This window comes from Rhipicephalus microplus, chromosome X (genome assembly GCF_043290135.1).
Source record: "Rhipicephalus microplus isolate Deutch F79 chromosome X, USDA_Rmic, whole genome shotgun sequence".
Classification (NCBI taxonomy): domain Eukaryota; kingdom Metazoa; phylum Arthropoda; class Arachnida; order Ixodida; family Ixodidae; genus Rhipicephalus; species Rhipicephalus microplus.
The window spans coordinates 151,982,586-151,996,072 of record NC_134710.1 but is presented as its reverse complement, the minus strand read 5'-3'; the positions used below and the strand labels follow the sequence as shown (position 1 = coordinate 151,996,072).

The 13,487-nt window shown below is 41.6% G+C and overlaps 1 protein-coding gene across 1 annotated transcript in view; it reads right to left on the bottom strand.

Annotated features, from left to right (window-relative positions):
* LOC119177040 (docking protein 5) overlaps nt 1–13,487 on the bottom strand; it is a 41,482-nt gene that overhangs the window by 8,453 nt on the left and 19,542 nt on the right. Inside the window, exons 5-6 of the mRNA XM_037428398.2 lie at nt 3,622–3,811; nt 1,917–2,064 (exon numbers count right to left, since the gene is read on the bottom strand). Of these exons, the coding sequence (XP_037284295.1) occupies nt 1,917–2,064; nt 3,622–3,811 (338 nt within the window). The remainder of the gene's footprint in view (nt 1–1,916; nt 2,065–3,621; nt 3,812–13,487) is intronic.

Sequence of the window (13,487 nt, the reverse complement as noted above, 5' to 3'; positions counted from 1 at the left end):
TATCATTTTCCTTTCCATCGCTCGCAGGATCATCCTCAATTGAAGCTGCACCTTCTTTGTAAGCCTCCAGGTTTCTGCTCCGTAGGTAAGTACCGGCAAGATGCAGCTGTTATATACCTTCCTCTTGAGGGTAAGTGGCAGATTACCATTTATGATTTGAGAATGCTTGCTCAATGTGTTACACCCCATCCTTTATTCAAGTTATTTCACTCTCATGGTTCGGCTCTGCAGTTAGTATACCTGTCCTAAAGTAGAAATATTCTTTAACAGCTTTCAGCGTCTCTCCACCGCGAAGTATTGTTTTCTACCGAGACAGTTGCACATTACTTTATTTTTGTACATATTTTCAGACCTACTCTTCTGCTTTCCATGTCAAGTTCAGGAATCATGAGCTATAATTCATCCCGAGAATTACTCAGCAAGGTAATGTCATCAGTGAATCACTGGTTACTAAGATATTCTCTATTCACTTTTACCCCAAACTCTTCCCAATCTAGGGCTCTGAAAACCTCCTGTAAACACGTGCTGAATAGCATTGGAAAGATCGTTTCTCCCTGCCTTATACCCTTTTTTTATTGGGGTAGACCAAAACGAATTGAAATTTTGGTATACCCCAAGTTAAATAGGTGCTCATGAGAGCACCCAGATGTGGGCCGCTAGATAGATATATATGTAGATAGAAATGATCAAAGTGTGCAGTACACAAAGAAATGCTTCACATTCATTTAAAATAACCTGATGCATCACACCGTAATAATCCAATGAGTAAGGCATGTTCCATCTGATGCCTTTTGAAAAGGTGGCTACCAGTATAATTAAAACATCGAGATTTATATAAAAACTAATAATTAAAAAGTGTATACAGTATTTGCATAACCAAGTGGCATGACGACCTTCTGCCCACCATTTTTTTACAGACGCTGCTGAAACAAGAGTGCTTTCCTGCACTATAGCTATAGTGCCTAAAATGTTCTCCATTTCCACTGCTTCTCACAGAAAAGCCAAAGCTACAATGCCTATGCACATTCTAGCACATGTTGGTGTACCACCTGCATAGATGGTCTGTCGCTTTAATGAATGTGTGATAAGATGAAATAGTAATTGCACAAACTTAATTATGCTTATTTGTAGTGATGCTTCTTGCTCATGGCTGTCCTAGTATTAACATCTTGAGCATATGAATGGCTGATATACACCAGCGACAATGTGAGTGGAGTACCACTTTTAACACCAAAGGGCATCTGCAGCTGCAGAATTATTGGTTTAAAATTATTGCCTTGAATAGACATTGGGCATTAAAGGTGTATACGAAAATAACTTGCATATGTGTACTCTAATAAAAGAAAATAATAGTTCTTCATTTACTGAGTAATACCACAGTTAGTGTTTATCAATCATAATTAATACGAACTCACATTACCAGTATGAATTTAGCATTAATAATCCCCCAATTTACATGTACGAGCATTACATATAAATAAGTAATACACAGTGTACAGAGCCAACACGAACCAGACTTGTTTTGCACATGGCATCAGCCCTTATGAAACTTAAAGAACAGCACATTGAGCAAATATCATTGTATATCTGCCTAGTGTTAGAAGGGCTACTAAACAAGATATGACCAGGTTTAAGAGACACAAACAAGCTAACAAACATGTTTTATAGCTCTGGTCTAAAACCCCTTCTTGTGCCAACTAGCTCAAAAGCAGACACTATCAAAATTGCCCAATCTCCCAGACAGGGTGGACATAAACAAATTTCAAAGACATCAAACTTTCATGAAAAACTTAAGAGGTCTTAAAAAGATGCTATATGCATAATTTTGATTGCCTGTGGTATTGTCATTAACACAACAAGATGACAGAGTGTTAATGTATACACAAATGCATTTTAATGCAGTGGAAGGACGCTACCTGAGGCGGAGCTGAAGGTACTGCATGCAGCCGTCTGGAACGATGATGCGCCTCAGCAATGGCAAGGGTTGCTTGGTGAACTTTGCAGTAGATCTTCTCTCCCTCAAGGGTGTGAAACACAAACATGCCTTCCCCAGTGGCACAGTGCCTATGGGACACCACAACATTTCCAATAAACCTCTTGATGCTTACGCTAGGCGCTAGCTGGTCTCAAAATTATAAGTCTAGCCCAATGTTCAGAAGCCCTAAGGTTACTTCAGCAAGTTCTTCAGAAATTTGGATTTGTTAAATATATATTAAAACTGATCAAAATTATGCCAAAGAGTGATAGAGAAAATCCCGCTGAGCCTATAGATTACAGAAATCTATTTTATACCAAGCAGTCAGCAAGTGACAGCCCGTGCTAGATTTTTTTCTTCTTTGCTTTCAGCCAAGCATTACCAAAGAAGACACATGTAGCGATGTCTTTGTAAAGATTGAGTAGTGTACGCATATTGTGGGCCTACCAGGCAAGGCCGAGTACACTGGGCATGTAATGGGTAGCTCACGGTGCAATATAAATCAGTTTTATCACCACTAAGTGCACACTACGGTGTGATGATACGCATAATATAAGTAGGACTCATATGCATATTTGCTCAGTGCTTGACAATATCTTGCAAAGTTATAGGTGTACATATGTGATTGTTATCACACTGATATAAAGGCCCAAAGCTAACACTGCAACCAGAATTGACACTCTGGCATGGCATATGTAATGACTATTTCCAAAGCAGTTGGAAGCACTGGCGTAGCTCACTGATAGGATACTTGACTACCATGCCGAACACTCGTATTTGGTTCCGGCTCGAGCCTTGACTTCTATTCTTTGCTCCATAGAGATATCACACTCATTGACAATGCTGCTGCCTTCACCCTTCACACAGTCACGTTAAAATGTTGAGAGCCTGGGTTGATATACACTATCACCTATGAAACATGCCCACATACCATGAGTCACGATATGCAGGCTTTGTACCTTCAACCTATAAACAATGTGGGTGTATTACTACTGGGCAAATACCACCTAGTAAGGCAATGGTCTATTTTTTCATGCTTCTCATTCCTATGCTTCTAATGCACTAGGCTGGGGAACTTATATTTCAGTCCCATGATTATAAAAATTAGAGACTATCACAATACCAGGCCATACTTTTGCACTACAATAGCACACTGCAGATCGTGATAACATTTTGTCAATCAACTTGGGGTCAAATTAAAGGCAAATGACAACCTCATTTTAACTAACAGATAAAAATAGGTGTCAACCATCAACTGATGCTCGTTATACATTATTACTTACCAAGCTACTAAGTAATCTCAGGCCATGTGACAGTACATGACTTTTCAATGTTGGAGAAGATAACACTAACGTCGCATTAGTTCTTTGATTGCGTACTGGTCGTGCGACAAAAGCGTTGCAAAAATCAAAGCTGCATTATAGAGACCATCGAGTACAGAAATGGTGATCTTCCTTAATGCTGTTCATAACACTTATTTCTCTCTTATGTATATGAAATTTGCAGAGTTCCTAAAGCCCTATGACATGACCATCTGAATATGCCATAAACATACTGTATCAGCTAGAATATGAATACACATAGAGCCAATGTCTTTTTTTTTCTTCCCATAAAACAAAGTAGAATGTTAAAGCAAACATGCCCACCTGCCAGCTTCAAAAGTGAACTTGGCTGGGTCACTGCCATAGCGTCGCAGAGCAGTCAGGGGCCAAGCAGCCAGCTTGGTTCGAGGGCTAAGCAGATCCCAAAGGTATATGTGCTCATGAGTGACCTGTAGCAGACACTCGCCGAAGACATCCAATTTTGGGCTTGGCACCAAATAGACATGAAATTGTTCTGAAAAAAAAAGAGAAAAACAAAAACAAAATACAGGTTCTTTCATACATTGTAAGTCACCTTTTTCTCCTTTTATTTCCAGTTAATAAGATACAATGATAATTTGCAATCATGCTACCATCAATTCCATCCATTCTGTGGCAAAGCACTATTAAGCTGTATAGTCACTTTCGTTGTAGAAGCTACATGTACTTGAATTCTTTTTCTGAAGAAATATGACAGGAAGTTCTCAGTTTTTTTACTGCAAATGTTCACACACCCTTGCATGGTTCACATACTCTTGCAAATGCATGGCAATGCAGTGCAGGCTGGCCTGCTCTTGCACTGTTAGATGAATGCATTTTTTCTTTGTTAGGAATATTCTTCTTGGTGTCCAACTAAATAATTCAGTGGTAAGTGTATGCTAGTATTTTCTCAAGCGTAAAGTGAGCGACGCAATGTGATGCTGTGTAAATTTTGGCGACCGATTATGCATTTTGTGAATATATGCAAGAACTTTTTATTTTAAAGCAATAAATTGTACATTGTGTTTACTTATGACATAGGTGTACAGTTCAACCAGTGGCATTGTGAAAGATAATTACAGTGAGGATTGAAATAGCTAAAATTAGACAACTTGGCCAACCAGTCTATGTGAGTGCTCCATCATCTATTTTTCACATGAAAGGTTTTTAAAGCGATATTGATCGAAAGTTTGAAAAAACTGAAAACACTGAATTTTGCCTCGAATGATTCGGCTGCTCTTGATGATTGATATGTGGGGTTTAACGTCCCAAAACCACTATATGATTATGAGAGATGCCGTAGTGGAGGGCTCCGGAAATTTAGACCACCTGGGGTTCTTTAACGTGCACCCAAATCTGAGCACACGGGCCTACAACATTTCCGCCTCCATCGGAAATGCAGCCGCCGCAGCCGGGATTCGAACCCGCGCCCTGCGGGTCAGCAGCCGAGTACCTTAGCCACTAGACCACCGCGGCGGGGCGACATTCGTCTGCTCTTATAATCAGTGTTTATGCCATATAATTTCAAGCAGATGGCCATATTTTCAGTGGACTGTGAGAGCAAGGCCGCTGCACACCAGTGTGCTTGTCGACGGCCGTGACATCACATGCACCAGCAAGAGGTGGGCAATCGGCGCACTCTCTCCTGCCCAACTTCTTTCCTTTCTCTACCTGTCCTCTCAAAAACCACATCGAGTGTGACACTGATTTGTGTCTCTGGTGTCCCCGCATGGGAGACAAACAGCGCTAAAAAGAGAGTGGTTAGAATGGGGAGGTGTAAAAAGTGGCCACGATATACGGTCCCCAAAGTGCGCCAATACCGCAAGGGGCACTCCACGCAGGGGCACATGGCATTGAGCAGATGACGTACACCCCAGCCTTACTTGTGTACCAGGAGCATGGCCTGCTCTACCTTTTGCATGCTACACTTTCAAACGTGAGTGCAATAATAGGGACTTTTAGCTTGTATGTATACTTTTTTGTTACTGCGTTACAGGATAGAATCTGCGCATGCCCAGGTCTTTACGGAACGCAAACCTTTACGTAGCATAAGCTACCCCCCCCCCGGATAGGCTTTACGTTTCCCACCCTATCTTGCAAATCCACCTTTGTTCATAAGAACTTGCAATATCCGCTCTGCGGAGACTTGAGCCGTCGAGTTAAAATAAGCCGAAGTGCAAGTGCCAATAGCAATTGCATTGTTTCAACCTGATTACCAAAGCTAGAATGGACTAAAACAGACACCATAAATGTGCGAGCCCCGGACAAGCTGGATAGGCGACGCCATTTAGCGGGGTCATAATAAACCAGGTAATCACAAAATTGTTATTGCAGAAACATCGTTGTATTGTAAGTCTGGTGCAAAAACTGTGCAACAGCATTATTATAAGTTACCTTTTTAATAATTCTCACCTCACAAACATTATGTGTAAGCCAATGCGTTCATGACTGTGGTTGCACGAAGTGTCACAAATACCAGCACTATCATTGCAGTAACCTTGCATTTTTCATTTTCACCCTTTTGCACATACGAGAATACTGTACACAATAAAGAAATGTCTCCTGATTTTGCTGCAATGATGATTAAATCCGATGAAAGTTAAATCCAGTTTAAATGCAGTGCAGTTACCATCACCATTTATGGTTTCCAAAAACGTAAAGGTATACGCATTTACGTATTAGGAGCTAAAGCGTTAAAAGACATGCATTCCGGTAAGACGGTAAACGCAAACCGGTTTCTGGTAACACGTTAACGTAAAGAAGTATACGTACAAGCTAAAAGCCCCTACTAAGAAATTGACTTTATCCCCTTCTTTGTAAAATAGCGTACACATGCATTATCATGCAGCAATCTGCATACAGAATAGCACTACACCTAAGTAATATCGTTCAAGGCCTGTTGGGCATACTACTTAATTCAAGAGCCATGTTTTTTTCGTTCTTTTTTTTTTTCGCGTCTGTTCTGCCATTTTACAAATTGCAATAATGCTTCACTGCAACTTATCGCAGACATATTGCCCATTCACATTGCTGAAAACTTGCCTGCTCTCTTGTACCTATTACAATACCCTGTCTGCTGGTCACAACACCGTGTGTGCATTTTACCCGCAAAAAAACACAATTACACACAAAGCAAGTTTCGTTTATTCATGCAGTATACCATATTTACTCGCGTAATGAACCCACACCCATAATAAACCCACCTCCCACTCGTTCCTTGAAAAAAGAAGAAAAAAGATTTTTAATGTATCTTTTTTTAATGTATTTCGGTGTGGTACCCAGTGCCGTTGACTATCGAAACAACGTTAAATCAAGCCGTTATATCACAAAATACTGACAATAAAAGTCAAAGCATGGTTTCACAATCATGCTATACAGTTGCGAGAACGCGGATGATGTCAATCAAAATTTAAAAAAGGAGGAACAAACTTTATTATTCAGAAAGGGGAGGGGAAATGGGGGAAACCAAGTTTGACGAGGGCTAGGTTGGGGCCCAAGATGTCGCAACACTAGCAGACCAGTCCGCCAGCTTGGCCTGTATATGCAAATTCGGGCTCCTTGAGGACCTCCCCCAGACTTCCGGTGACGGAGATGGCTGCAGGAGCTCCTCGGGTGGAGGGTTGTTGGGCCAACCCCATAATACGTGGTCTTGTCCTGCCTGTGCTAGGCCACAGTTAATCGAAATTTAAAAGTTGCGCCTTTTAGAGCAAAGCGCCATCTGATGAATGCAGGATAAACCTTTTTGCTTATAGCGCCTGCACAAACGGATGGCGCGCACAAATGCCCGCAACGTTTGTGCGCCGCCATCCGACGCTGCATTTTTGTTGTCAGGGTTGTTGTAGTGAACTTAGTTGAGGACACCTGCTGCGCAGGGCACGTTCGGCGGCTAGGCGACACTGGCGTTAATCCATGCGCATTCGATATGGGAGAAAACAAGGGCTTCAGGCTACAAAAAGATTCGTCACGTGTTTCGCGGGCCAGAACAAGAAAAACTGTTGTGCTAAATTTTCGCTGTTATAACTCCCGTGACCCTTTTCTTCCGGTTAATGAACCCTCTGCCCAAATCGTTGTGAACTTTTCTGGAAAAAAGGTGGGTTCGTTGCGCGAGTAAATACGGTATAAAGAGTTGTCTACACAACACAGGGCTTAGGCTACTTGGCTTTCTTTTGTTGCTCCTGTGAGCATTTAGTATACCCATCCTCTTCATCTGTACATTATCATCATTATCATGCGTTGCTCATGCATCCTCATCGATGTCGCGTAGCATCATCATCTTGGTTCGTTCATCGTAGCTGTCGGCTGTCGGTTCTTCAAGCCTAATAAAGGTCTTCCAAACCAAGACTTCATACTCCTTTCAGTTGGCGTTATTTATAAATGCAGCAAGCTAAGCTACAAAAGCATGTAACAACTCAAGTTAATATAACTACATGCTCACTGCAATGAACCTGTTACATTTGCCCAATCTCTTACTACATGTCTACAAGAGACTTAGTGGAGGCAAGCTGTCTAAAAAAGTGGTCGCCTCGTTCACAAGCGACTGGATTAAGTGGTACAGCCTGCCTGACAGGTAAAGGGGACCACCATGGTCCCACTACCCCCGCCGGCAGATTCAGGGTGCCATCTTCTTTGATGTTCAAGCTACTTTGCATAGTTTACAATTGATGCAAAAAATCTGATCCGTTGTCACATAGCCCATAATGTAATAGACAAGGCGGGCACCACTTATTTAGCATCAACTCTCGATACCACACGAGCTCACGTCTCCAACAGCTCTTGGCATGCCAGTGCTTAGAGCAAATGTCTGTCTGTCTGTACGAACAGCCAATTTCAGAACCAGAACAAATAAGAATGAAATAGGATAAATGACAATGAATTGAATACAAATTAAATACTCAAGTAGTAAGGCAACAATTTTTATAACAGTTATATGCTTTTTAATTTGCAGTAGATACCCACAAACATTAACAAAAGGAATGGCACAATTAATTTTAAAAGGAAAAAAATGCCTCTGTTGCATTAACTGAGATAACCTGAAGCAAGCAGTGACAGCCTATGAGAAAATTTTGTTATTGCACCCTGAAATACAGCGGTACAATCAGAATTTGAAGAGGCACTTTTTCTCCACCTTTTAAAGAAAACTGAGGCATAAGAATCAATGATATTTTTGCTGAATCAGCACTAGACGTGACCTATTGTGAAAAATGCATTAAATTCATTATTTTCTGCTAGTTTCTGGCTGACTTGAAGGTTGTGTCACCATGTTACAGCACCAAATCTTTCAATTGGGCCATTTACCTCAGGGGTGAAAATTTTGTTAAGTGTCCCTTTAAAGGCAGAGAATGAAAATTAGAGGAGATGTAAAGGCCCCTTATTTCTTGTGAAAGAATTCAGTAGCAACAATGATGACAAATTAAAAGAGATCTAAATTTACAGTTCAAGCCAACTGGATGATGAAAACTGCAGTCACAAGGAGGAATATATTGAACAGCATCTCCGCACTAACTCAGTCAAGTGATCACTCGCCGCTTCCTGCCAAACAAATTTAGAAAGACGCCATTCCGTACAAAGCCTGACAAACTTGGATCCTGAGAAATGGCCATTCTGATAGATGTATCGTCTATTTCACCGCATTTTTTGGGCTAATTCAATGCATCAATTTTCTCAAATGCTGCTGAAAAAAATTGATGTGCCTTATGTCCAGGCATACAAAAACTTTGTGAGCAACTTCTCAAAAGATCCAGCAGCGTTTAAGTAAGTATGCATTGTGGGCACAATTCTTGATGGATTCACCTAGCGGACTATCCACTTCGACAGAGCGTGTTTAGTTAAAAAAAAACAATAAATTGAGACGTCATGGCACTCTTCACCACATTGGTGCACCAAACTCGCCAGCACATTCCAAGCATAAAGTGAAAGAAAGGCGATAAAATGTACAGTAACAGGACACTTCAACAAACTTGACAAGCCTACACTTGCATATGAATGAGCTCAGATGCTTCAGAACGATGCAAAAAAAGGGTATCGACCTTCCAGGTGCATCAGGGTTGCGACAGCATTAAACCTAATTCAAGGGCTAACGTGATTAGAGCTCAATTTTTCAATTTCAATTTATTTTCCATAAAAAATGGAGGATGGCCCGAAAAAAAAGTGGAAATTCCGACTTCGAGATTCGGGCCCCCTGCACAAGGCAAAGAGAGATACTATAATACACACATGTACAGCCACGGCCATGTCTGTGTAGAGAGCGCGAGCAGTCAGTTTATGCTTTGCGGGGTGACACCTTGAAGCTATTTTGGGCTCTGGTGTGGTGCGTCAAAAGCATGTACAGCCTGTAGACAGGTTGACCACGTGAGAGCCAGAAACTGCCTCAAGGTGTCGTTACGCAGAGCATAGAGTGGCTGCTTGCGCGCTCTACAAAGACGTGGCTTCGGCTGTACATATACCATATTCAATATCAGGGGAAGTAAAAGAATTGGCAAGTACAAGTTAAACAACACTGTTATAATTCATGTACAGCCTGTAGACAGGTTGACCACGTGAGAGCCAGAAACTGCCTCAAGGTGTCGTTAACCAGAGTATAGAGTGGCTGCTCGCGCGCTCTACAAAGACGTGGCTTCCGCTGTACATATACCATATTCAATATCAGGGGAAGTAAAAGAATTGGCATGTACAAGTTAAACAACACTGTTATAATTGCTACATACATCAAGAAAAAAAATAAATACAGATACAGCTTTGAAACATGACAAAATAATGAAATTGTGCCTCATATCATTTAAAGTTATCTGTGTTACATCAATAGATAATGAAGCATCTGATGTCATTTTATTGCTAACCAATTGCATAGACCCCTTTTTGTGATGTTAGTAATATGAATTCCTTGTTGAAAGAACAATAGAGGGAGGGTATATAGAACAGTTTGCTCACGGTATTTGTTTATTGAAGAGGGTACTCGCCATAGTTCATTGTTACGCGTAGTATACAGGAATGTTCCGGTTTTTAATTCTTCTAGAACAAGTAATATTCGTTCATTATTCCTTAACCACTGTTTGTATTTCGTAGACAGGGTGTGTGAGTAACATTTCTCATTGCTGCTTCGCATATTGATTCCCACTGTACGTGGGATCTGCAAATTTTTTATGCACTCTACAACCTCAATAGCTGACTGGCCAAAAGTGATTGTCGAGATTGTTTTGGTGAGAAAAGAACTGCTTTTGTTCTAAAGACATTAATATGTAAAAAATTAAGATCACTCTATGTGCTAAAACTTTTGAGGCAGTTATTACTATCTGAATGGGGAGTTTCAAGCACCGTGTTAGTAAACAAAAGAGTTGCATCAGCTGCATATGCAGGGTGTCCCAATTATCATGCAGCACGATTTTAAATAAGAGGAACGGCATTACGCTAACTGAATCTGATGATGATGGTAGATTTTAGTGGCGCAAGGGCAACTCAGGCTAAAGAGCGCCAAACACAGGGTTTTCGGTCGGCTTAATAATAAAAATCTACTCAAGGTGGCAATAATAAAAGCGCGGTGCATAGGGCTTAAAGTTAATTGCAATGAATATGTGTGACGAGTTTAAAACTGGCAAAACCTATGGGCTTTATAAAGCCACGCAGTGTCTCCAACAGTCCTTGTCAGGACAAGGAGTGTGTGCTGCATGACATTTGAAAAAAGTCTCGGCGGTTCCCTCAGGATTGAGAGAAGGCCGAGATTAGTGAGAATGTGTTATGGAACGTAGGAAGCCTACACTTGCTAACAACTTTAAAACTACTTTTGAGAGAAACATGAGATCGTCACCTAGAAAAAATTGTGGGCGAGGCAATGTGTGGCATTTGTACAGCTTTGGGAAGTGACACAATCTTTCTGGTTCAAAGTACAGATAGATAATTAAAATACAAACGACAAATAGCGCACCACCACATTTTTCAGTGTTGTGCCGGAGAACCATTTAAAAGATGTGAATGTCTTGCATGTGTATGACTGATCCGGAGTCTGCACAGTGCAACCACTTGATGCCAGTTATATTTTTCAGTCACACATCATCCTATTCTTGGCTTTACTGAGTGCAGTTTGTTTGCATTTGCTGTGTTTCATTCCTCTTGCTATTGCCGACACATTCGGGTTCAGATCAGTGGCCTCAGGTCCTCATATGGGACGATGTCTACTGATTGGTGGAGTACAGCTGACTTCGCAAGCCGGTCCGCCGCCTCATTGCCAGCTATGCTGCAGTGTCCCGGAATCCAGCTTAGTGTAATTTTAAGCTTGGATTTGTGGGCTGACATGATGCATTTTGCAAGAGTATTGGTAACTGGGTTATTATGTATCGTATTAGAGGACAGTGCAGTCACTGCACTGAGGGAATCAGTGTATATGACGGAGGCCCGTTCTTTTTTTTTTTAAATGTGCCTTACAGCTATAAGTATGCCATAGCGTTTTGCAGTAAATATGCTGGTATGTTCGTCCATTGTTCTAGATTCAGAGAACGCCAAACCATGTGCTGCATATGCGACTGCAGAGGACTTCGAAGCATCAGTGTAATACTCAGTACACTTGTATTTCGCCTGCAAGTACATGAAGCGTTGATCGATTGTGACCCGGAGGGCATGCTTTCCTACCTCTAAGAATGACAAATCACAATTGATAGCCCGCATTTCCCAAGGCGCCACAGTGCCTTTATAAGAGCTTAGTCAAAGATTAGAGACTGGTACGTGCAGATTTTAAAGGTGTGAGGCCACTCTGATAAAATACGATGGCATAACTGATAATCGTCTCAAAAACAGATGGGCATTTAATGCGTCATGCATTAGCTCACAAGATGGGTGGTCAGCATGGGAAAGCACCTTCGTGGCATACATGACACTTGTGAACTGATGTCGTCGTTCTAATACCACCTGTCTATCTCAACATACAGGCTGGCTGTTGGGCTGGTTCGGAAAGCACCGCTCGCCAGCCGAAGCCCAAGGTGGTGCACTGGGTCAAGCTTCTTTAATGCAGATCTTGATTGATTGATTGATATGTGGGGTTTAACGTCCCAAAACCACCATATATGATTATGAGAGACGCCGTAGTGGAGGACTCCGGAAATTTAGACCACCTGCGGTTCTTTAACGTGCACCCAAATCTGAGCACACGGGCCTACAACATTTCCGCCTCCATCGGAAATGCAGCCGCCGCAGCCGGGATAATGCAGATCTTGATGCTGATTCGTAAGCCACCGAGCGAAAACAGATATGTGATAACATTACACTGCTGAGAAGTTTTACTAGACACGCACGGTCGCTACCCCATGACTGATGCGAGAGAATCTTGAGCATGTTTAAGGCTTTCAAGCATTCAAGTCAAAGCTGTTTGATACGTGCAACTAAGTTGAACTTTTCATCAACGACAACACCTAGAAGTTTGTGAGCTTCTTTAGTAGCTATGGTTTGTCCATTCATTGAAATGTTGGGGGTGGCCTTATGCCATGTAGCTTTGAAAAGAGAAGGCAAACAGTCTTGTCACAGTTAAACTTAAAGGGGCCTTCCAACACTTTTCACGACCTTATTTTTTATATTTTATTCTTTTTCTAGCTGGTTGCGTACACTGGAGGCTTAAGAGATAAGTGCTGCAGGAACAGCAGTGATAGGGGCATGCAATGTGAAGTTATTCAGTGTACAAATATCAAAATACAATGAAATGAATGCTTACCCTCAACTCGATTTTTGTGGGCTCACCTGACCGTGTCTCCCTCGCCCTGTGACGTCGGAAGGCTGCCTAATGATAATCTTACAAAAAAACGTATATTTGCGGATATTTGCGATGTTCACACGCGACAACAATGGCTGGCACACTGGCGGGCTGGGGCCAGTCTCTATCCACTTCGTAGTGTTCTCTTCCAGGCAGAGACCCTCTACCGCTTTATGTCCCAATCCCACTACTGCCTTGTGGCAATATGAACTGAAAGCCCTACCGTACAGGAAGCTTGCATGCCATATTGCCCCTTATGTCCGTCATATTGAGGACGCTGTTGCAATGGTAACAAATAATGTGGTACTTGAAGAGGGAACAACGCGTGCGAAACGAGGCAGCTCGCAAACACTTCTATAATGTTTTGTAGCTTTACTAATTTTTCTTTTTGCAACGACGTCTATATATAAACGCTCTTACATTTTTTTCTTTTAGTTTCTTC